This window comes from Cygnus olor, chromosome 3 (assembly GCF_009769625.2).
Source record: "Cygnus olor isolate bCygOlo1 chromosome 3, bCygOlo1.pri.v2, whole genome shotgun sequence".
NCBI classification, from domain to species: domain Eukaryota; kingdom Metazoa; phylum Chordata; class Aves; order Anseriformes; family Anatidae; genus Cygnus; species Cygnus olor.
In genome coordinates this window covers 76,012,769-76,037,085 of record NC_049171.1, presented here as the reverse complement: position 1 = coordinate 76,037,085, position 24,317 = coordinate 76,012,769, and the positions used below count along the sequence as shown (strand labels likewise).

General features: G+C 37.5%; 1 protein-coding gene across 8 annotated transcripts in view; it reads right to left on the bottom strand.

Moving 5' to 3' along the window:
* Positions 1–24,317, bottom strand: part of SMOC2 (SPARC related modular calcium binding 2) — a 147,697-nt gene that overhangs the window by 92,198 nt on the left and 31,182 nt on the right. For all 8 annotated transcript variants that reach the window (XM_040551196.1, XM_040551197.1, XM_040551198.1 and 5 more), the window contains exon 2: positions 11,045–11,216. In XM_040551196.1, coding sequence (XP_040407130.1) covers positions 11,045–11,216 — 172 coding nt within the window. The remainder of the gene's footprint in view (positions 1–11,044; positions 11,217–24,317) is intronic.

Sequence of the window (24,317 nt, the reverse complement as noted above, 5' to 3'; positions counted from 1 at the left end):
GATTGACTTGGAACTTATCTAATTTTATGTTTAATTTCCAACAGTATAGCACCTAAAACACTAAGCTTCAATAAATAAATGAATAAATAAATACAATCCCTCAACTTCAACTCTACTGGCTAACCCTTGAATAATATATCACATAGAGAGAGGTTTATTACTGCAGAGTAGAAGTTTATCTTTAAAACAATGACACAAAATCATCAAGGGTGTAAACACCATCTCTAAAGTAACATTTAATACAACTGAATTTACAGCAACTTTGGGGCTCCATAGGGAGATCTAACCCAGATTCTCTCATGGAAAAGTAAACAGCTTGCCAGAAGGATAGATAAATCTCCAGCAAAGATTTTGATTTAGCTCATCCAGTATTTCTTGGTTTGCTATATATTTCAGTAAGAATAAAAGTACCTTTCCCAATCGCAATACACTGAAGCAGACATCACATACTTTCAAAGAGATTACTGTGTGTGACACAGGTTTGTTATGTATTTATGCATAAAATACACTCTACATTTTATTTAGTTATTTTATTATAGCTTGAATATGCCACTGAACAGTTCAGAAACATTTACTACTTTGTTAAAACTACTTATAAAGTGGTTAAAGTTAATTGTTTGAAGAAAATGTTTCCCTGAGGGCTTTCCACATATACTTAGCTGTTCCTATGGTATAGAGAAAGCTTTTCTAAAGTCACATAGATTTGAACAAACAGACCTAGCTTAGGCACTAATAATTTCAAATATCTCTTGATCTCCATAGGCTTCCATTACTGCCCCTTCATTATGCCAGAATACCTATATTATTTATGCCTATATTATTTATGCCAGAAATACACATACTTAAATTTAGAAATACACAGTGTCAAGCTGTTTAAAGTTAGCTATCCAGCTGAGCACTTTACTGGATTGTCCTAACAATTAACGAGCTTTTTTCTACCACATTTCTTTCCCACTATAACCTTTTGCTAATTGGTAGAGATAGAATAAAAGTCAAATAACCTTCATTTGTAGTTCATTTAGCACCATTTTTTTTTTATTCAGAGCACAGTTTGGTTTCTATGGCACAAACATAACATGAAAATTTTCTACAATATTTGACTTAAATCAATGCATATTCCAAAGAACTGATCATGTCTGTATTAACAAAGCATATAAATAGCAGTAATCTCTAGTGATTGGAAACATAACAAGCTATATGTGCTCAAAGTTTCAGTTTCAAAGATGCAGAGATTATTAGCCTCTTGGGTTGGAAAGGATGTCAGCACAGACATGTAGCCTGACACAGCCATAAAAAAAAAAAGACTTGCCTTGTGACGAGGGCTAGCTGACTCTTTCACTATTTATTTTTATTGCTGCATTCTGGATTCAAACAAAACAGCAAAGCAATCTTGGCACTCTCCTCTATTGGCATCCAACAGTGGCAGGCAAGCAGTGTAGCATTTTTGTTGACTTTTTTTTTTTTTTTTTTAATTTTCCAACTGCCCAGCAATTCAGATGGCTAAGCTTTAAGATAAAATAAGGAATGCCGTGCTGGAAATCTTCTTAGCACAATAATATTTCTCCTGATTTGCTAACAGTCACATTTGGAGAGGTACACTCTGACTAGAACTGAATCAAATATTTGCAATAAAAACTGAAGCTACAGCTTTCTGATATTTTACATACCAAAGGCCAGATTAGGCTTTCTGAACAGAACGCTGACTTGATAAATACTTTCAATAAGCCTAATATGGGCCAATTTATAATTCTTGCATTGAAAATCTGAGACTTGCAACTATTTCTGGTTTCAAACCTCAGTGCAGTACTATTGCTTTAGCACTACTTGTTTCTACTTCACTTGTTTTAAGATTTTCATTTTATATTTATTTAATTTTATATTTTAACAGAAAATTAAATTGAAATTACATGATCAGAAAAAGTAAACCTTCACAAAATAAAAAAAAAAAAATATGACTGCATTTTTTGTTCTAAAAGCATACCCTTTTTATGCCCAAGAATGCTCTTTTATGCTTTTTTTCTGTGCAGTCTGGTTTTGTCACATTCCGTTTTGAGAAATATAATCAAGAAAAAACTGAGTATTTTTATAAGAGATAAATTCCACCTCCAGCAAATTTTGGATAATATTTCAGTGCTTTTTGTCTTATTTTCCATGTGCCAGTAGACACATATAAAAAAGCAAAGGATATTCCACAAAAATATTCCACACATACTTAAAACTTTATCCACCCCATTTAAATACCTCCTAGAAAGCAGTATCAGAAGCCATCTCCTCCTGCTTTCAGTGACCACATAAATCATATCTTCTCCGTGTAGATACATTTTGTTCACCAAGATGCTGAGTATTTTTTCTTGAAATAACACTTCACTACAGTAGCTTGATACACAGCATAAATGAAGGCTCAGAAACAAGCTATAGCGAGGTTAGAGTTGAACAGGGTTTGTATTAGCAGGACTGCCAGCAGTGCAGTCTGGAAACTTGCAGTCATCCTACAGATTAAATGCAGTATTCACAGTGAGAAAATAGGTCTGGAAAAGGAGGAGACAGCTCCTAGCTAAAAGTATTTTGTGATAAAAATCTGCCCTATAACATTTTTTTTCCCCAGGAAAGGGTTTATTTGGGAAAAAAAAAAAAAAAAAGTACTGATACCACTTATACATTTTTTCCTCCTTTTTCCTCAAAAACATTAGGAAAAAAAAAAGGAGGAAAAGGGAGAGCTGAGGAGAACAAGTGAAAACTGTTTTGCTTTCAGTCTGCAGACTGTGCAAGCTTTCACCATGTGTTCAGGTTTACTTTATAGGTTGACACCTTGGTCCAGTCCCACTTTCACTGGAGGTAGGGAAAGAACTAAACCTAGTCACTGTGACTTTCTCTCTCCAAATGAAACATCTCAGGAGCACAGTCTGGCTCCCAAATGCAGCCCACAAGGCTTCCTTCCAGGCAGCAGGTGGGCTGGCCGAGCCACTGTCCCTGCCCACACGCTGACCTAACAGACGTGCTTGGACACTGCAAGCACACGTCAAGCTCACACCTGGCTTGCAGGCAAACCTGAGCTGGAAGGGAGCCTCCAAGGGAATACAGGATTAGGTGTGCACTCAAAAACCATGTCCAGCATTCACAACCCAGTTCCTTAGCTATGAGGCAACAGGAATGTTTCCCCAAAGGATGCTTACATTCATGTGTTATGGGACCAAGATTTGTTTACAAGCCTAAAACAACTGTGATCCTTTCTCTTCAAAATGGGAATATCATATCTGCATATTCATCCAAGGACAGAAATGTCCTTGGATATTTAATTCATATCAATTCATAACATTCAAACATATCCTTAATTCATTCACCATACTAATAATTCAAATGAGTGAAACTTTGCATTATTGCTAAAAGCTCTGTTTTAATAAAACAGAAATGCTGGGTGTTTCTCTCCTCTAAGGAAAGCAAATAGTAAATAGTAAAATACATCTTTATGGGAAATTCCACCCATATTTTGATGTGTTCCAGTTCTTTATGTGAATCATGAGAATGAAGATAGTACCTTTTGTTATGTCTATGGTAGTCCATAAAAGAATGGCATTTTTAAACAGCTAGGCTCTTTAAGATACCACAAATGAGTTAAGCCAAACATGAGCTATCTAGGGTTTCCAATGGAGAAAGAGGGTCTCCATAACTGTAGAACAACAATAACACTGGTGTCTGTGACAGCTATCCTTGGTGCTCAGGAAGCAGCAAAGACTTGTTGGGGCTACCTCTCTGCAAATGTTGAATGCATACCCTGTGTGCCAGCCAAACTAAATGCCACGCTACTCGGGAGTGAAATTATCATTCTGTGTAAAGCTATATAAATTCCTGTTTTGAGTATGAGCCACTCAGACATGGGTCCGCAGGCCAGTTCAACAGTTTCCAGAAAACTCCGGTTGCTGCTACATGATGACAGCGCAGTAGGGAAATGTGATGCAAATTGGCAGTTGCAATTTTACAGTGAGCAACAATTTATATCAAACCTCTAGCCATTACAGAATTATTATTTGTTAAGTATTGGTAAAGAATCTAGAAATGTTATGGACAGCAAATCCAAGCTCCTTGGCTGGAATGTTTCAAGAAGTCTAGGTTAGGGCTAAAATATACCGGCAGGACTGTACATATAAACTTGTTTTTCCACTGATCACAACATGAGAATACCAAATATTATTACTGACCTACTCACTTAATAGATTCAGAATATTGGTCTTGAATACCCCAATTGTGGGCATGGTACATTCACTTAAAAACAAGCAAAGGGAACAAGCCTTCATTACTGTTATTTACGGAATAAGAAGAGAAAAGAAAAAAAATGAAGGAGAAGGAGAAGGAGAAGGAGGAGGAGGAGGAGGAGGAGGAGGAGGAGGAGGAGGAGGAGGAGGAGGAGGAGGAGGAGGAGGAGGAGGAGAAGGAGAAGGAGGAGAAGGAGGAGAAGGAGAAGAAGGAGGAGAAGGAAAAAAGATATTGTGAGTCCATTATCCTGCAGTGCCCTTCAGGGCAAACTTAAGTTAAGCAGGAACTACCCTCAGCTAACTCTAAGAGTGACATTTCCATGGGAGATGGAGGCTTATTTGTTCAGGCAAAAAATTCTCAGTAGCCAAAATGAGAATGCCACAGACATCTAAAATTCAGTCACAGGCATTGAACATACTTTTCAGCTGCCTCATGACAAACTGCCTAAATCTCAGCACACATCCATGTAAATAACTTAAATGCTTGAAGTTCAAACTACCCAGATGAACTAAAGTGCTACCTCTTCCAATTCACCCTCACACCATCAGCAAAACTGCCAATTGACCTGCTGCTGGCAGCTAGTCACCGTTTTTTTTGGTGATCCAAAAGAGAGAAAAACTGCGTTCACTCCACCAGACACTCCTCTTATAGATAGAGCTTGCTTTGAACAAGATGCAGTCAGCTAGCAGACTTTGTACACTTAAGACCTGAAGTTACTGAGCTGGGAGGTGAAAGGCTGTGCAATGGAAACTGAGTTATTCAAAGTTTCTGAACTCTGAAAAACTCCATTGATCCCAAATCTTCCACTAACCTAGCTAGGACTAAAGTTTGTTGCCATTTAAAATAAGTAAATAAATAAAAATAAAAATCAGGGAAAAGAAGCACAGCTGTTGTTTTTTTTTTTTTTTTTTGGGGGTTGGAAAGCCTTCAGTCCCAGTCAACTCAACCCAGCATCATAATTTCTAGTTTAAAAGTTAATACACATTATTTACTGTCATGGAAAACCACTTGAAAAGTCTAAAATTACTTGAAAACTGCTGCAGGAAAAATATGAGTTCACCTTTTCAAAGTTCGTGGGAAAAAAACTTGTTCAGTTTTGGGAATACAAAGGCTAAAAAATAAAAACATTTTTTAAAAAAAGTCTATTTATTTTAGCATAGAGGAAACTGACAGGAGTCTAGGAATTATTGAAGCATTCTCTCATTTTTTTTTTACCTATAAAGCAAAATTTTCATGACTTAATAGAAAATTTGAATATTCTTTGTACAATGCCATTCTATAGTGATGAGACTAAATTTTACAGAGTAATTCTAAACACGGGGGAAAAAGAGGATTTTTTAAAGGGAATATACAAAATACTCCATGAAAAACAAAACCTAAACAAACCCCCTGTTTCAGGTAGTCCCATATCATGACTTATGACATACATTCAGCCTTACATTTGTCAGATCAAGAAGGAAGTCCTCACTGAGCAAAGTACACACTAATTATGCGTGTGCTTAAGTTTGAGTACATGCAGTAGTTACCAGGACTACACCTCTGTGCACAGTCAGGTTTGTACTATCCATTCTGTGGCTCAAGGGACTTATTTCATATATGTCAGTCCCTAAACATCTGATGTGTTAATTCATTTCTGCCTGTATGCTGTTGATGGTCTGAACTGCACAGACCGTTTATGCAAAATTTGTCCAAACCAGTATGCTCTAAAACCTCAGAATTTTCAGAAGATAATATGAATTTTCATCCAAGGTTCTCTGAATTTTCACAAAGCCATAAATAACTTTGTTCCAAGCTGGTAAGTGGTATGGATAGATGAGTTGAGTTATAACCTCCTTGGAGTTGAGGTGGGTTCAGGAAGGCCTACTTCACACCCCCTGTTTTCTTAACTGGGCAGTACTTTCTTCAAGAATAAAATGGGAATTTAGCAAAGCACAGCCTCAAAAGGACACTCAAACTCTAGCTGTAGCACAGTATGTGTTTGAGCACCAGCTAAAAACGCACATAGCTTGGGGGACTGCAAGTAGGGCATTACTATCTAACCTCAGGCTTTCAGGGATTTGTTAGTCACCAGAAAGCCAGCCTCAAAATAATATTGAATGAAAAGGGTGAGAAAGATGAATACTTAAGCAGTATGAAAAGTATATCTAAGCAGTATGAAAACAAATCAAAACTTGAACTTTTGACATCCATCAGTACCATAAGTCACTTAAATAGGATGAACATATTATTCTGCATTGTCATTATCATAAGGCAAAACACATTTATAGTATCTATTTGTTATGAGGCTTATTTGGCTTATTTTCCAATTTAAAAGATAAACCCCAGGAAAAGCAGTGCTAGGTCAGGCATAACAATACAAACCTCTGTCCGGACATTCATGGAGATGAGGTAATCTGGACTCCTTCTCCTTCCTCCACCACATCCCTACTCTGAAGAATTTTTCATGCCATGACAACCTCTCCTACACACCAGACACTGATAGGAGATAGAGGCAATAATAGTGTGTCACCTGAGCCCCACTGACTTCCTCCTCAAAGATCCAAGACGAATTTTTCTGCAAAGGCTACAAGGGGTCTCCAGAGCATACCTCTCCTATTTCTGACGGGAAAGCTGTTTTTAGTTGATATCTTCTGTGCTTCAGCTTCGACACAAGCAAAGCCTTCTGGGGTAACCTCTGCCATGTCACAAATCTTGTAAAATCTCCATTAACTATAAGACAGTAGCTACTGGTCCTACAGCGCTGGGCAAAACTCTGCTCATAATGGGCAGCTGCATCATTCAGGGATATAACTTAAAGGGGTTATTTTCTTTTTGCTGTTAGAACTCTTTTTTTTTTTTTTTTTTTTTTTTTTTCAGAAATGGTTCTTCTGCATGCTTGGTTCTATTTTCAAGACTAAGAAACTTATCTTGTACTTTTCACATGTGCTGACTAAAAGTGTCGAAGGCTCAGCTTTGTAAGTTACCAAGCCTTCCTGTGTGACATCCAGAGCACTCCAGTCCCGTCCTCACCAGCTGTAGTGGAGGGAACAAAGCTAAGTGCTAAAGGACTCGTGTCCAAGGTTGTACTAGCCACAGGAGTAGATCTACCCTGACATGTATCAGGGCAGTCCTGTAAAAACAGCTAAGTTAGTTCTCAGGCTGAATTGCCTTAAACCCTTAAAAGAAAGTGGTTCTGTGCATGTTGCCTGCTTGGGACTGTCCCTGGCCCATGCTAACTCCCAAGCCTTGTAGATAAAGTCTTGTGGAAAGCACTAGCTGGCCCATACTCAAAGTGCAGCAGGGATCTCTCGACCAGCTTACCAAAGCAGACAGTCATACTGTGTCCTGGCAATGTTTAATTTAGTAGTGTGGACATAGCCTCTGTGTCTTTCTGACTTGTTTAAAAGCAAGCACATTGCTCTCTCACTTCTTGTATAGCTTGTTTCTTGGGCTATGCAGGGCTAGATTTACTGTGAAGCATTTGTGTGTGTGGAGTGGATCGCAGTCACAGGTGATACTTTAACAGTCCCCCTAACACAAATAATATTTCTCAACTGTCAACATACATTTATTTATTAGATTCATAATCCTGTTGCACAGTAAACTTCTCTGTAAAGTAAGTGGCAAAACTCCAGAACTTCAGAGTTCAGATTTTGTTTGGAAAAGTATCCAAAAATGTGAATGTCCATCTGCAGTTTACACATATTATTTGAACCCTTCAAAACTGTAAAAGCAGACTGGAAATTTAGCAAGATTATAACTTATTTTAACTTTTCCAAGTTTAGCAACAGATTTCAGCACTGTCTGGAATCCAAAAAAGAAAAAAAAAAAAAGTATTTTTGGATTGGAAAAAAAAAAGAAATATAAAAAACTTTGTAAGGACATCAAAGGAAGGAAGGAACAAATGAAGGAATGAAAGAAGGAATGAAGGAAGAAATGCACTATCAAAGCAGTCAGTTGTGATGTTGTGATGCTTGTTTTGTCAAAGGTGAATTCTCTTTCAGAACTGCGGGGAAGGCTTATTCATTTTCAGGTTTGTTAAAGCTATTTCAGTCCCTGCTACAGCCATTGGAACTAGAAAGACAGCAGTGGAAGAAAAGAAAACATAAAGTTCTGCCACTGTTTTTTATCATTTAGCTTTAAGATCCAGGCCCTAAAAATTGTTTCCTTTGTAATTCCAAAGAATTACATGAGCTGATGACTTTGGCTGTGAACAAAACTTTAATTCAGAAGTATAAAGGAGAAAGGAAACAAGACATCTTTAAAGAAAACTATCCCTTTGTAATTTCAGCATTTAAATGATCAAAATCAAATAGGTCAGGCAAATGCTGAGAACCAGTGAGGAGGAGTAAAGATAGCCAATCCAAATATGGCTTTCAACAGAAAAAAAGATACATGTAGGGAGAAAGAAGGCATCAGTCTAATTGTGGTTCAAGCTTCCTTTATCAATGTAAAATGAAATCCCAACTCTGAATGTATAAAAAAGAAATGATGGACTCAAAATTGTTTCAAAAGGTTTTGGGCATATATTGTGAGGATATTTAGATTTGTAGTGAATAAACTTAACTGCACAAAAACCTGGTCACAACATTTTCAATTAATTTAAATTGTTCCTGGAAGCATTTCCCTTTCAGACAAGATTTCTGGGGGCTGAACAGAGATTTTTACCTGAAAAGAAGACAGGAGAAAGCAGATCTAAACTTAAGATGGCCCTTTCTGATCAATGATGGATGAGAAGATTTAAAGTTGTGAATCCTATAACAGGAAGCAGAGATGACTTCATCTCTTTTCTCCATTCATAACTCCACGGGCAAACATACATATTTCTTTCACTAACATTAACAACTTCAAAACTTGATTCAAAACCAATTTTTTAATGTTTTATTTTTGTTGTTTTTTAGGGGGGCGGATAAACATTTCCAAAAGAATTTGTTTTCATTCCAACACAGAATGAAAACAAACACTGAAACCTTGAACGTTGCCCTGGAGTTGAACCATCATCTTTTGGTTAACCCTACTGAAACAACTCTTTGCTCAAGCATCACCTGCAACAACAAATGTCACCATGCAAAAGCAACTGGCTCAAAAGGGGGTCTTAATCTGAGGCCTTTCTCAGCTCTTGCAGGGAAATGTTTGATGGGACTATCAAAAGTAGCAATGTTAAGAATGAAACTGCTGCTAGGCCAGCAGATCACCTTTTTCTTCTGTAAAACTTATTTGTTACAGCTTGAAATATTTCTGATGATTGCAGCCACAGGTAGAAATAAAAAAAAAAAAAAAAAGACACTTTAAAATTCGTTATTAGAAATATTTAAGCTGCCTAAGGTGTCTAATTCCAAGTCTACAATTATATTGACATGCTACATGTTAATTAAAAAACAAAACAAAACAAAACAAAACAAAACAAAAAAACAGCAAATGAGCACTTCTCCAAATTGTAGTTGTTGACTGCATAAAAAATGCCAGCATTGCTGGATACACTTTGGGTAAGGCGATTAAATGCATCCCTATGGAAAAAAAAAAAAAATCTTGCAGATGACATTATCAACATGGTAAGAAATAAAAACAGAAAGAAAAACACTTAGGAAAACTCATTCCTGCATAAGTGTATAATGCTCTAAATGTACAAAATGAACAAAAACAAAGCTTGAAATAATTCTCTCTGTTCATAAATGTAACAAAAACTTTGACTCAGGTAGCTTCATTATGTTATCCCTGTTCACATAAGTAAACGGATCCATCAGCTAATACAATGGCTTATTATGAAAGGGCTGAAGAATGAGCATAGTGTTTCATCTAGGCAGAAGATGAGACAGAATGTCTCTTTGAAACAGTCCTGATGCTTCAGAGGCTTTCTGGAGCTAAGGGAGAGAGACGATGTGGAAAATTGGCTCCTAGAGGTTGAACCTGTGTGGTCCCTGAGGTTTTCTTCTCCCCTCCCACCTGCTCTTTTTGGACAGAGAGAAAGGGAAAGTAAATCTTTATGAGTGCTGCTATTCTTACATTTTAAAAAGTTCATTGTGTTGGGAATCACCCTACACTTCAGTAGGGAACTATGGCATGTTTCTCTTAGCATGTCATCTGAAATCTCTAGCACCAGCCTACTCTAAAGTGAAAAGATTAACCTGTGAATACTTTAAATGTATTGGAACTGAAGCACTAGGGTTGCATGTTGCACAGCTTCTTCAAACAGAGTTCAGAAGTAAAAGAGTAGATGATGTAGCTAGAAGGCTCTAAGCATTACAAATGATTTAACTGAATTTCAGATTTACACCGTTTGAGGGTTTACACAACTTTCAGTTTTGTAGAAAAAAATCCCACAATTCTACCACTATGTTGGGGGAATTACATTCTGAAGCAAACCAAAACAACATCAACCAGTTAGATTTTTATTTTTTTTTGAGATAATGATAACAGTTAGGAAACATACACTGAATTCAGCTAACTCTAACTCAAAATACTAAACTGCAGAAGAAAAGAAATCTCAGGAGACAACAATCTTGAGAGTTACTCTGAGTCTGCCAATGAGATGGTCCTTCAAGAACAAGGTCCTAACTATATAATTTCATTAATAGTCACTTATAGTGTAAATGGGTGAGGGAGTCATATTTTTGCTGATAGATTCATCTTCATGTAGCATATTTTTATAGAATTAACAGGACAAATTTCAATCTACTTGCTTTCAGTCAGCTGTACAGCACTGCAAGTACAGCACTACTAGTTCTCAATATTCATTACATTTCAAAAGCTATTTAAAGTCTATTATTTTGCATTATGATCAAGGGAAACTATTGGAAAGCTTTGATTTGCTCACCTTTACAGTTGCCCCGGTAGGCAATTTCCAGCTGAGGGTCTTTACATTTTGCTCGTTGAAATTCACACCGAGACAAAAATGTTCTTCCATCAGATGCACAAAGGGATTTCTGAGGAGAACCTGCACAATCCAGGCTGCATTCTCTGTCTTTGTCTTGGTCCACTCTCAGAAACTAAAAAATATATATATATATTAATGCTGTAGGAATGCTATTCTCATGTGAAAACTGCTTCATGATCCCCTTCCCCAGGGAGCACATACAAATATTACCCAAAAATGAAAAGAAAGCTCTGTCTTTTTAGCCTATTCAAATAATAGTTGATTCAACATATGTGGGGTTGTTCAGTTTCTGCTATGAAGTGGTAGTGATTGCAACATTTCTGTAATATACAATAAATCCACTGTTGCAATTAGGAAATCTCTGAATTTCCTTCAACCATTGTGAAGCTGAAAACAGTATCTTGGAGTCTTTAGAGTAAAAAATAGTGATGGCAGAAACATTCTTCAACAGAAAAATGAGACAGCAATGGAAACTTCTCTATTTTATTTGCCACAGATTAACTAGTCTACAATAACAAGCTGAAAAGTCTGTTCTAAAGATCCAAGCAAGACTTTTTTAAATCAATATACCCATAATATTTCCAATTACCTCAGTGCAAGAGGCCTAAAGAGAAAATAAGTAAGGTATGAGTGATATGAAGCACCATATGAAATGCAACAGATCATTTATTCTTGAAAAGCATACATTCAAAATCTGGAGACTTCTCTAAAAAAAAAAAAAAACACAGAAATTTCAGACATTTTATACATACATTTCTATTTCTGTGTATGCTTGCTTATACAAACACATGCCAAGACTGAATAGGGAAATGTAGATTGTATAGACACAATCGTGTCTTCCCCTACCATGGGCCAGCAGCAAAGACAAAACCTGAAACAGGCCATGTGCTGCATGATACATCTCAACTCATAATTGTATTGAAGTTGTTGCCTAGCAGCAAAAACTTCTTATTGCTGCTTTAAGCACTGTCCCAGCTCTGGCATGGATCACCCACAGCTTCAGTCACTCAAGGATGTCACTATCTGGGCACAAGTTGCCCATGGGCCACAGTCCATCAGGGGTGTCCCTGAGCCAGTCTGGGTAAACTGTGGACTACGGTTTTGGGGTAGGTTTTTTTTTGGACTGGCACAGAGCAATTCACGGTCTCCTCTCACACAGGAGAGCCCTGCAAGACCCCTGCTACTCAAATCCTGTCAGTTCTGCCCATTACACCACAGGTTCTCCCATTCTCAGAAACTAAATTTCATCTTCTCTAGAAGACAGTGAGTATAGGAATATATATATATATATAGGGATATATACTAGGAATTTCAGCAGACACTCCCCTTTCTAGTTCTGCCACAAAGCTACACTGAACCACAGGCATGACCAATGAAGCTTGGTGTCATCTTTGGTACTCTGAGAAGGAGGCGCTGCTCACCCTGAACCATGCTGCCAAAAACCTAATCAGTTCTGATGTTGCTTGCTGCATGCCAGTGATAGTATTTTATCTTCTAGCTCCCAAAAGGCCGGAACAAGCAAGGTGGTGAAACCACTTAGTCCTCAGATGAATTTCTCTACTGTTTTTCTGTTTCTGAATAAGCACAAAGTTATGCAAGGCATATAGCTACCAGGAGATAATCATTCTCCCAAGCATCATGAGGTACAAGGTAATGGACCTAAGAAAAGGTCTTCATCCAGCTGAAAAAACATTTTCATTGCTGCTGTTTCACCATCATGAACTGCAGGTACAGAAAATTTTGAACTTTAGATTACAAAGTTTATTAAGAGGAAGATTTAAAAAAAAAAAAAAAAAAGTGACAGAGTGGTATTTGAGCAGCAAAGAGCAGTACAAGGTAATAAATTCAGAAAGCCAGAAAACAGTTACTACATGTAGCTTCTCTGCACTTTATTAAAAAAAAAAAATGTATAAAGAGAGCCATAAATCTCCATAATTTTCATACTTAAACTTTGGTCTGTTTGCATTTCCTAGCACTTAATGTGAGGAAATACAGATGCCTTTCTGGAGAGTATGCTTGAAAATGGAGACACAATCTCAAAAGTATCACTTTAAAATAATAATCATACGGTTGGAATTGGACCAGAATTTTTTTATATTTTAGTGGCACAGTAACATAAAGATGAAAGCTTACTTTTCCTGATACTTTTGAGCAATTCTTCATTTTTAACATTAATTAGCTTCAGAAGCAAATTACTCAGAAATTACACAGAAATCTCTAATCTTTCTTACTGGAATTTAGCTCTAGAGCTTCAGCAGTGGGAAAGAGATGTCCATCTCCTCCCCCTACCCCCACCCTAATGCTATTTTGCAGATCCATTTTACTGACAGGAATTTATAATTAGCTGAGCAGAGTGGGAAGACAGTTGTCTCTCGTTATGTGCAAAACGAGCAACAGTGAAGACAGTCTCCTGTGTCTCTGAACAATCTCCACATGATGGTGGTCTCCAGGGCCTGGCCAGGTGCCCTGATGTGCTGCAAGAGGCCCTGGTAAGGCCCTCCAAGCATCTCTCTCTTGCCTGTGTGAGTCCAGCTGTCAGAAGGAACAACCTTGAAGCATCTGCAGGACTCTAGGTTTAGGCCTAGTCAGGCCTGTGAAAAGGAAAAAATAGACAACATGGGGCCTCTGGCACAGGAACTGAATCCAGCTCCCTGCTCTGCCTCAAATGTCCCTGGTAGATTTAGTGATGATAAGTCAAGCAATCTCCCTTTCCCTCTTTTCTGAAGTAAGGATTTCTCTGTTTATAAGACTACCCCTTCCATCTCTGTAATGGCTAGGCACTTTGCCATCCCTAATTCATCCTCAGCAGCATCCCTGTTGGGCAAAGAATTATTTTTCAAACACATAGGAAGGCTTAATGACCCACAAAATACCATGTGGTAGATCAGGAAACTGAACCCAGACCTTGGAAAAAAAAAAATCATACAGAGAAACAGCCTAGATTCTGTCCCATTTTTCTTCCAGACTTTCCTCATCCTTCCTGTTCTGAGTTGATGCAGGAGTTAAGATGGGTATGATCACAGTGGACAAACCACAGTAACACAGTGGACAGAAAATCCCCTTAATTGCCTGAGGAACAAAATCCACTCCCCTGAGAGCATGATAGTTCACAAATAAAGCTACATTTTAAATGACATTTATCCAAAGGGTTTTATTTAAGTATTTTATTATTTCAAAGCCTTAGAGGAGATTAGGGTAAATTATGGGTTCATGGATATTCAAGCAACCTGGAAAAGCAGAGGATGAAGACATACCCAGGAGACAAAACCACTTGAATAGCTTGCTAGTTAGCCAAACCTCAGTGGAGAATTTGGGCTGTACATTTAAACAATTTCCACCAAGCTAGTGTAACTAAGGGATTTAAGAGCAGGAAGGACAAAAAGGCAAGCAATTGCAAGAAAGATATAGCACATAAAAGAGCCTAGAAAATGTACTTAAAAAGAAAAAAAAAAAAAACAATAAAAATGTTATGATTGGCATTTGGAAAATATTCCATTTTCATTTTTACTACAGCAGCATATGATGATACAAGTTGAAACCAGCATTGCTTACTCACACGTGGCCAAAAGAATAGATAAATATGTCAAAGCTAATAAAAACACTGAAATAAGCAAAGGTTAGGAGAGTCCTCATGGGATTTGTTATATGTTTAAACAGAAACAAGCAGAGTTAGTGACACAGAAACCGGAATCAGACTGATGTACATCTTAGGGCTGTACTTTACTGTGAAGACATTCCTTTAGCTTAAAGTAGGAGAGTTTAGAGAGAAAGAAAGACAATTCAAAATGTGAGTCAACGGACCTGAACATTGCTCACCCTGAATATTGGCTCATCTATTTCTATATTTAAGTTCATTTAACAAACAAATCTGTTGTAAAAACATATGATTCACAGAAAGACAAGCTTAAAGCAGTATATTTTGTTGCTTGCTGGAAGCAACTGAGATGAAGCCAACAATAGCTGATTGACCTGAGGTGGAACTATTCTGAACAACTGGCAAAAAATGGACAATTATGACTAAACCCTGTTAAAATGCAAACCACGTTCAATAGAGAGGTGTTCCTGTCCCTAACAGTGAAGAAACCAGCCTAGTCAAGTTTCAGAAATTGTTTTCAACAGCAAATTTGAGCTTATGCTACCAACTAATAGGCACAAGTCCTTAAGTGGAGTTGACATTTACTTGTCTTCTGCTCTATATTTTAATATTATGAAATATTTTTATAGCCTACAATTTATTTCAGTCTTTTCAATGCATTATATTTTATAACATCCAATTTTTAAATGGCCTACTATTCTACACTAGGCACTGTTTTAAATTCTCACACAGTATTTCTGTGTGAAAGAAAGGACAGTAACAGGACCATATCAAAAGACTTCTTGATTAAATTTACCTCAGTTAATGAAACCAAAATTCATTATAAGCTGCATGTACCCACTTGAAAGATATGAGCATGGATAAAATATTTTTTACAGTCATGTGTTTCAGGCACCGTGAAATTCCAGTATTTTCCTTCACTGTCACATACAGCAAAGGCTCTTAATACTGTTTGAAATGAGGCCCTCCTGTAGCACAAGTAGTCCCAGTGTCATTTCATCCTTCCATTACTAGAGTTTGGTAACACTAGAATTGTCAGATTATGAAGTTATTGGTACCAGAAACCTTGCTTATACTGGAGAAAATGATTTATACAGCTGTGTTTTCTGCTCTGCTTTAACTTCCAGCTTTGTTCTTGTCATTGGTCCCACATCTGGGCTGTGGACGATCAGGATGATTTTAAATTCAGCCACAAGCAACATGTTACAGTCCAGACCTTAAGAATAGGTGTTATGTTGTTTTCTTATGGTGCTATTAAACCATTTATCAACATAACATGTCCATAAAGTCATTCACTACCATGGCATAAAATGCATCTTCTTTTACCTTACACTATCCACTTTTATGCAGGGATTTGGTTTCATTCCCTCTGGTCTACATCCTGCCTCCTTGTCATCTTTATGGCAAAAAAAAATATTTTCAGATGAAAATGAGTCACATGCAAATTTCTGCATTTCCAATGCACAGATCTGGGATGCCACCATCTTCAGGGCAGAGCAACTAACCACTCTCCACTAGGCAGATCTTACAGTATACCACGAGAAAAACAATGCATGGCTGGAAAGTCAACATATATCTACATGTCCAAATGATGATCCATCCATTCTGACAGTAGGTGCCTAACTGACAATAGCTACTTAAACATACTGACAACAGTTTTTTACTGTTACATTCTGTGGAACCTTTATAACTGATATACAGACTTCCGCCTGACCAAGTGAAAACTACTGCTTCACAATCTAATACGATTCTATGATTTTATGATTCCAAAATGAAGTTTAAATTGGCTTGGAAAAAAAAAAAAAAAACAGGAGAAGAGTATTTCATGCTGGGGGTCTGAGGCTGAAAAGTCCTGATAGACAAGCAGAAGAGAAAAGATGGATGCTAGTCATCACTGTTTTGCTTGGAATAGCCTAGTGCAGACTACAGCTTTGAAAGGCAATTTCTTTATCCCGCATCTGGTTACTGTAAGACGTTGAACAGAATGGTCTGACTTGCCTGCTGCTGGCATGGGAGGTCTGCAAACAAACTATGGCACAGTGTGCTATAAAGTGGCTCTGTGCTTAGGGCTTTATGCTGTTGAAAAATGTGCTGATTTGCAGTGATTTATGTAGCCATGCTGTTCCTTTCTGATAGCTGCCTGAAGGACAGATGTGGAAACCTCCAAGCTAGGAATATTTTGTTCCCTCTGGGATCATCTACAATGGGAAAATGAGTTAGACAATAGTAATACATATGTATATATATATATGTATGTGTATACACACACACCATTGTATATATCTACCCCCACATGCAGGCTATAATATGTAAAGTGATATTTGCATGTGTATTTCAGACAAAGGCAATGATGTTTAAATAGCAATATTACAGTCTGCCTTAGAGAGCACTTTAACCAGCTAGATTGCCTCAGTTAATCTGCTTTATTAAAAAAACACACATTTTTCAAGATTCTTTCATCACTCTTTTGCTAAAGAATGAAGCAGAAGGTACATTTACAGAACAAATCCTACTGTCACCCCAATGTTATGAAAAAGCATTCCATCGTAGTCGTGAAATCTATGGAAAACCTAAGTTCTCCTTATCCTTGAGTGGTTTGGGAGAGTACTAAATGGTACTTTCAAAATGACAACTCAGTTTAACTGCTGTACTCAAAGTATCTTTAACAGATTAGTTCATCTTGCACTGTCCCAGTGAAGCAATGCAGTCCTTCATGACTGTTCCAGGACAAAGCCCAGAGCTACCTACAGCAAACTGTGACCTTCTTTGTCCAGACATACAGGACATTACCACTGAGGTTAAGCTTGCATGGAAGAATTTATACAGAAAGGCATCACATATATGCCTTATCAGAGAATAACTCTGATGAGCTAGAATGTGCTCATCTCCTCTACTACACTAGGCAAGGAGATTTGCACTTGTAACAAAGAACCTCACCAAAACATCTCTGTGTCTATTCTCAATAGTAAAGGTCCTCAATGTAAAACAGAAACTTTCCATTATCTTCTATTACTAGACAAGTGAGCAGACTACTGATTTCAATGAGGCTATCTAAAAATGAACATTTGTTGCTTGAAATGTGTTTATCTCTGTTATATATATATATATTGTAATTAGAATATATATATATATTCAGTTACAATAATGCAGCACTCTACAAGGCAGCTAAATATCACACAGCAAGCCAAGGTCATGATTTTGTAACGTGGAGCTAGTTGCATGGACTCCCATTTTCAGGAGTGAAGATAAATTTGATTTTTTGGGGGATAAGATTCATCTGACTTAGGATAAGATGGATCATAGACTATAAATGTTTCTTACACTTTATGAACTGGAGAGTCTGTTCAACTAGCTCTCCTGTAAATGGCTGAAGTACTTTGAGTCCTGTGAGATTAACCCAGACTATAGTGCCAAAGGAAAAGCAAACGGGAAGAAACATACAAAACCCCAGGTTCCAGATGGTTAAAACCAAGGTGGGCTTTAGGTTTCAGAAAGAAATTTATCAAAGATGTCCAGGAGCTGCTTGTGGATCTGCAGAGAGCACACAGGAGGGACAATTTTCCCTAATGTCTGCTGAGATGTTGTTTTATTGCAAAGGAGTCTGTTAAACTCTTGAATGCAGACCCCCCACCTTGCCTCATTATATTTAATGTAATTTTTCATGTGTAACATAACTTACCACACCTCTTTCCATGTAAACTGTAGCAAGGATGGTTGGAAAAATAAATAAATAAATAAATAAAATTATGCAATTTCACTGAGTGGGAAGGTGGATTTTTTTTTATGTGCACGCACATTTTTGATGGGTGGTTGTTTGTTGTTGTTTTGAAAAGCACTTTTGGATCTGTACCGAAAGTCAGGTCCAAATTACCTATCTGTTAAGACAGTCTTTTGCTTTACTCCCTGGTGCCTGGAGTGCAGTGGAGCTCTTGGAGACTCACTGCCATCTGTTGAATATGAAAACATGCTAAACTACAGTATCATTTTTTTACAACCAGCACAGAAAAACGGTTGTTAAACAAGGTTGTGCTTTGATTGATATGTTTGGTTTTCACATGTAATTTTTTTTTAATGTTTATTGCTTTAACAGGTATTTTGTTAAGTGAGCTCTACTGTGCTTTATTGATGGATGGATGGTGGGGCTGAATGTCAGCACATCCATCATTTTTTTCTGCCGTTGCTTCTCAAATGACTAAAAAAGGCAAAGCATCTCAGTTCTGCATCCATGTAAACCAGGAGTGACTTCTGAAATTAACTCAGAGTGACACAGGTTCTTTCCTGCTTTGAAGAAGGGATGGACATCCATTTATCCTACTTGCAATCCCAACTTTCACCATTAGCATATCAACAGAAAAGTCTCTCCCAATGGCTCACTGACTTAAAGAGAGCTCAGGTGAATTTGGTGGCTCTATAATTAACAATATTTCTAATCTACTTTGAAGGAATTATTTTGGAGTTGTAGAGAAGTAGGGGACCACAACCAATTTAGAGAAGGGTTGAGAGAGGCAGAGAAAGTGAACTCTGCAAGGGGTTAAAAAGTCCTAGATGAGCAAATTTTTCTTCTATTTATTATAGTTTTGATCAAATTTAACTGAATTGCTTTTGTCTGTAGAGGCTTAGAAGAAGGTACTGCAAAAGAGTTTTCTGTGCTGTTTAAGCATTCTAAGTATAGTATACCAGGAAACCCGATGAAACACTACAAGAAAGAAGGGTCCAGATCTTTATTTTTTTCCCCTCTCCATTTGGTTTTGTCTTGAAAAGAAACTTTAAGGTAGTGCAATCATACCCCTTGAAGGGCTATTCTCCTGAATAGCTTAATTCGAGGATCTGATTCCATCACTAGTAAGATAAACACACAGATTTCAATAGGAGTAGGCTTGGGTTCAAGAGTAGCTCTCAGTCCTGATGAACTATCCTTTCAGAAGGACCTTTCACTGTTTCATTTGAATGCTCCTTTAATACAGCCTTTGGAAACACAAAGCACTCCCTTCAAATGAATCCTGCCAGACACTGCAAAGTCTAAGCATCAAAACCAACATTGGCATTGACCCCATACAGCTAAAAATGAACTAATGGTCTTAATTTTCAAGACATGATAAATATTGACAGTAACACTAAAACACCCATTATCTGACTACATTCATTCTCTTCCAAGATTGGGAGTCTTCCCTATTCCACTAAAACACTTGCTCTTGCTAAGTGAGCCTAGTGTATTCACCATAGATTAAAACAGCCCACACATTTAATACTGCAGATATTTACAAGCAATAGATGGGCACCACAGCAAGGACAAATGGACTGCAACTTTTTTTTTCCCAAAAATAGTTTACTTGGCTTTTCATAGATCAAAAAATCTTCCTGTTACTTTTAATTATTTTGAACTCCATTTTAAACAGTCGGTTTCTTTCATATTGCACCGTCAAAAAAGTTAAAAGGTATCCAAACTTTGGGTAGACCAGCCACACATCAGCTTGCTGTATGTATTGCCCAAAAATTGAAATGTAGATTGGGATGGAAAGCATGACTAAGTTTTAAGTACAGCACTGAAAGCAGCACTGTTTAAGATGTGGTAAAGAAAAAAAGACAACACTTATCAGGAAAGCGGTGTCCTTTGTATGTATGTGCAACCACTAACCAGAAAGATTTTTCTTTTCATTTCTTCAGTAAATACATAGGTTTTGTTTCTTGTTTCCAGTGGCATTACTACCTTTGGTTTTGGAGTATTATCAGTAAAGTGTAGCAGTTCAACAGAGTTACATAACACCTACACATAAACAGACCTTGGGTTACCAGAGACAAAACAACCTACCATAAATTTATACCAAAACTCAAACTAAAATGGTCTCAGATTTGAAGGTATCCTATTCTGCGTGTATTGCAACCTGCTATTTTTTTGACGTGTCATGTGTCCAGTGTTCTGCATTTTTCCCAAGTCACTGGTAACTTTATGACCTTCGTTCTTGCGGTATTGTTATTCATAATCTTTTCTTTGGCAAGTTGCTGTCATTTATAGTGTTTCTTGTCAGTTGCCAGAAGTCACACAGGGAGAAAATAAACAGCAAAACAGTGGGATGCATTGTCTATGTATTGAATTATCCTCTAGTTTACTTAAGCTTTTCACGAGTACTGACCCAGCTTTCAGAATACAAGTGGGCTAGCACAAGCATCCAGTTAGCCAGTTTTTTCACACACAACTAATCTGCCTGGCTGGTGTCTATAATAACCACAGCTAGGATTTGGGAAAACAGACACCTTTTACTTTTTCATCTGGTTCAAAGGCTGCTCATATGAAAAATATTTTGGCTTCTAAAATGTTGAAATGCTATTTTAAAATGCAAATAAAATCTGAGCCAGATCAACATTTCTATATTTGAGGATTTTATTTTAGGATTAAAGAATACCCCCACACACACCCTTAAAGTGTCTGAGGTAGCTTAAAATAATAAAACTATGCGCACTGTTCCATAACTCAAAATAAGACTCATTAGGCTGAATCTCTATCCTAACAGCCAGAAACCTCCTTGTTCACTAGTACAGCACATAGGGCATGCAAAACCCTGAAAATCAGCTTCTAGGTGCTCTCACATTGTCTTTTCCTAGTTGAGATATTGCTGTTCTTGTGCTATTGTTGCCTGCAATCATGAAAGGGAGTCCCCCTTCCCAGCTTACCTCTGCTGTCTTCCCACCACATGCCCAGGAAGCTGCCAGCTCTCCACACCAGTCCAGCAGCAATTATACTGAGGTGTGTTGAAAAGACAAATTCATAAGAATCTGCTATCTTGATGATTAGCGCTTGGTACAGTTGACAGAAGATGCATGGAAATTATGTCTGATCAGATGCCTTTCCTATTTAGACAAGTTCTCCCCTCTCTCCCCAAAATCACACCTCTTCCTCATTTCATATGATTTATATCTTTCTCCCTGAGATCAAGAGAACAGCCTAATGAAGAACTAACTCCATTAGCTTCTGAAATGATTTACTGAAGGAACAGGGTGACCCCCCAACATCTAAAGTAAAACAGTACTGGATGTTGTGCTACAGACTGGTAAGGAACAATCTCTCTTTGTGGGGTGACAGAAAGGCTCTGCTAAACAGGGTTTTTCTACATCTGAGTTCCTATGCAACTCTATTTAATGCCTGTCATGATCAGCATGCAACTGGCCACTCTCCATATGGCTGGTTGCCTTCTCTTCCTGGGGAACTAAAGAACACAGTGGCCATCTCAGATGACGAAGACACAGTATGATACAATATCACAACAGAGCATTTCTTTTTATAGTTTAAATCAAGTAAGCAACTGATTCACGCAGCGCAGAAACTTGATAAGACATCAAAGGTCTGATCCCCGACCCATAAAGCTAACTTGCTGACAATAACTGCAGAGCTCTAACTCTCTTACATTTATCACTGCCACCAGTTTCTTCAGAACAAAGTATTTTGGGAGGAAGGCAAGCAGCTGAATCTGAGTGGCAGATTTTATTCTTGTTAAACTGTTGATCTTAACAGAACACATTGCTAGATTCAAATACTGTCATCTTTGAGAGGAGAAATCATGCTAAAACCAAACAGTTAAAGCACACATTTGGAATATGCTACGGTTTAACAAGCCAGTCTAATGAGAAAAAACACTTTCTGCAAGGACAGAAGAACCTGGCTGTGGTTTTCTCAAACCACTGGCATTTTTACTTCCCCCCAACTTTGGGGTTTTTACAGAACTCTTGCATGTTTGCTTGTGTATTGGGCAAAAACATTTTTTCCTTTAATTTAAAACATTGTTTTGCATGGAAAAATGTCATTAAGATGACATTATTTTCTAATTATTATGAGGACTTTTGGAAAAGAAAACACATATATAAAAAACAAAATCTTGTGTGTATCTAGATGGGGGGGGGGAGGGGAGGGGGAAGGGGTGTCAAATCATGATCCAACACAGGCAATTTACCAGCAGAAGAAAAAAAATTTTCCAAGTTCTGAGTCACATTATAAGTAGCCTCCGCTTTCTTTGTAGCAGAATGCATTTCCCTTGCTGTTCTTTGTCTTTACACACGAGTTGGCCACTAGCTTTTAAATCTTTCCTAAAAGAATATGCAACAGTACCAGAGAAAGTTAAAGAATACAGTGTTACTAGCAGTTCAGCCCATTAAGTCTCTTTCTATTGTGGATCCATATATGTGAGATTTCCCAATAGCAAAAGGAAGCGTTAGGGATGAGAAATCTGACTGAGGAGCATTTGCACTGGTTCCAGTTAAATTCAGTGAGCAAAGACCCCACCACATTAGGCATTGTACCTACAAAATCCCCACAGAAGCCGAAATGGCATTCACCCATATGGTACTGTGGGTGAAACACCAACAATAGAAGAGACTACTGTCCAGAAGTAAAAAATTAGTGCCGTTTCTGAACAAAGTGGAGCTGAGAACAGACAGAACAAGCTCATAGCTGTTGATTGGGTTGCTTCAATAAAAAAAATATAATAAAATAATCACCTTTATTTTATTTTATTTTATTTTTTAAGATTTTTGAAATAGAACGCAGTCAAAACCAATTCTTACAGTCTCATTATACACTCAAGGAAGTTTAGACAATCTTTGTACTAACGGTAAAAAAAAATCTTCCAACTACTTCAAAAATATGACATATGAAAGAAACAGAGCTCTAAAGAACAGCTATTTCATTTTAATCAGATTTTCTCTCACCCTCCAGAGTGGAAGAACTGGGGTCCAACAAGTTCCAGCTCTTACCAAGAATTGATCTAAACATCATATTTCTAAATACAAGGAAGAAGATTTCTGGAATCCAAAGTCTCTGAAGCAATGTTTTATATTTGTAGCTTCTAGTCATATTGGAAAAATTGCAGGAGCTTATCCTTTCAGATTATTTTTGGTGGGAGCATACTATTACTACATGATACAGATATTGCTTCTAAGCAATGGAACTGTCCAACAAAGGAAAATAAAAGGAACGGGGGGGGCACCTATGAAATATTTTACTATTTCACTGCAGAAAATAGCTGGCTGCTACAGTTTTGTACAGATTCTAGTATTTCGAATAATATTTAACAGAGTTCATCCCCTTCTAACAGGCATACCCATCCCACCAATTCCACATTCTCTTCCTCGCCTGTCTACATGTTGTCTTTCTTCGAGTCTGGGACCTGGCTCTTGCAAATCGTATTTTGTCTTCTGTTGTTGGTGAGATCAAGCATAGGCACAGCTGTTTCTCTGTTGTGTGGAAATCCAAAACTGAGATGGCTAATTTCAATCAAATTTCATTGGCATGGGGGGAGGAAAAGAACAGAAGCAAAGAAAGAAAGAGAGAAAGCTTAATCTTACTTCCTACACTCTATTAAGCAGAATTATAAACTGTCCACCCCAATACTGATGGACAGTGCTTGACCACATTAAAAAGCAATCTTGATGAGTATGACAAATGTCATTTTAAACATATTCAGCTACGAATGTGGCTTGAACTACTTGAACAAGGGTATTCTTCAGGGTCCTCGACAAATGTAAATCATTTTTCAACTGTTCAGAAAACAAAAGAACAAAGGTTTTATGTGAATTCAGTGTGCCCATATTTACTATTGGGGAGGTCTTCTAGTTAAGACACAGGCCTGG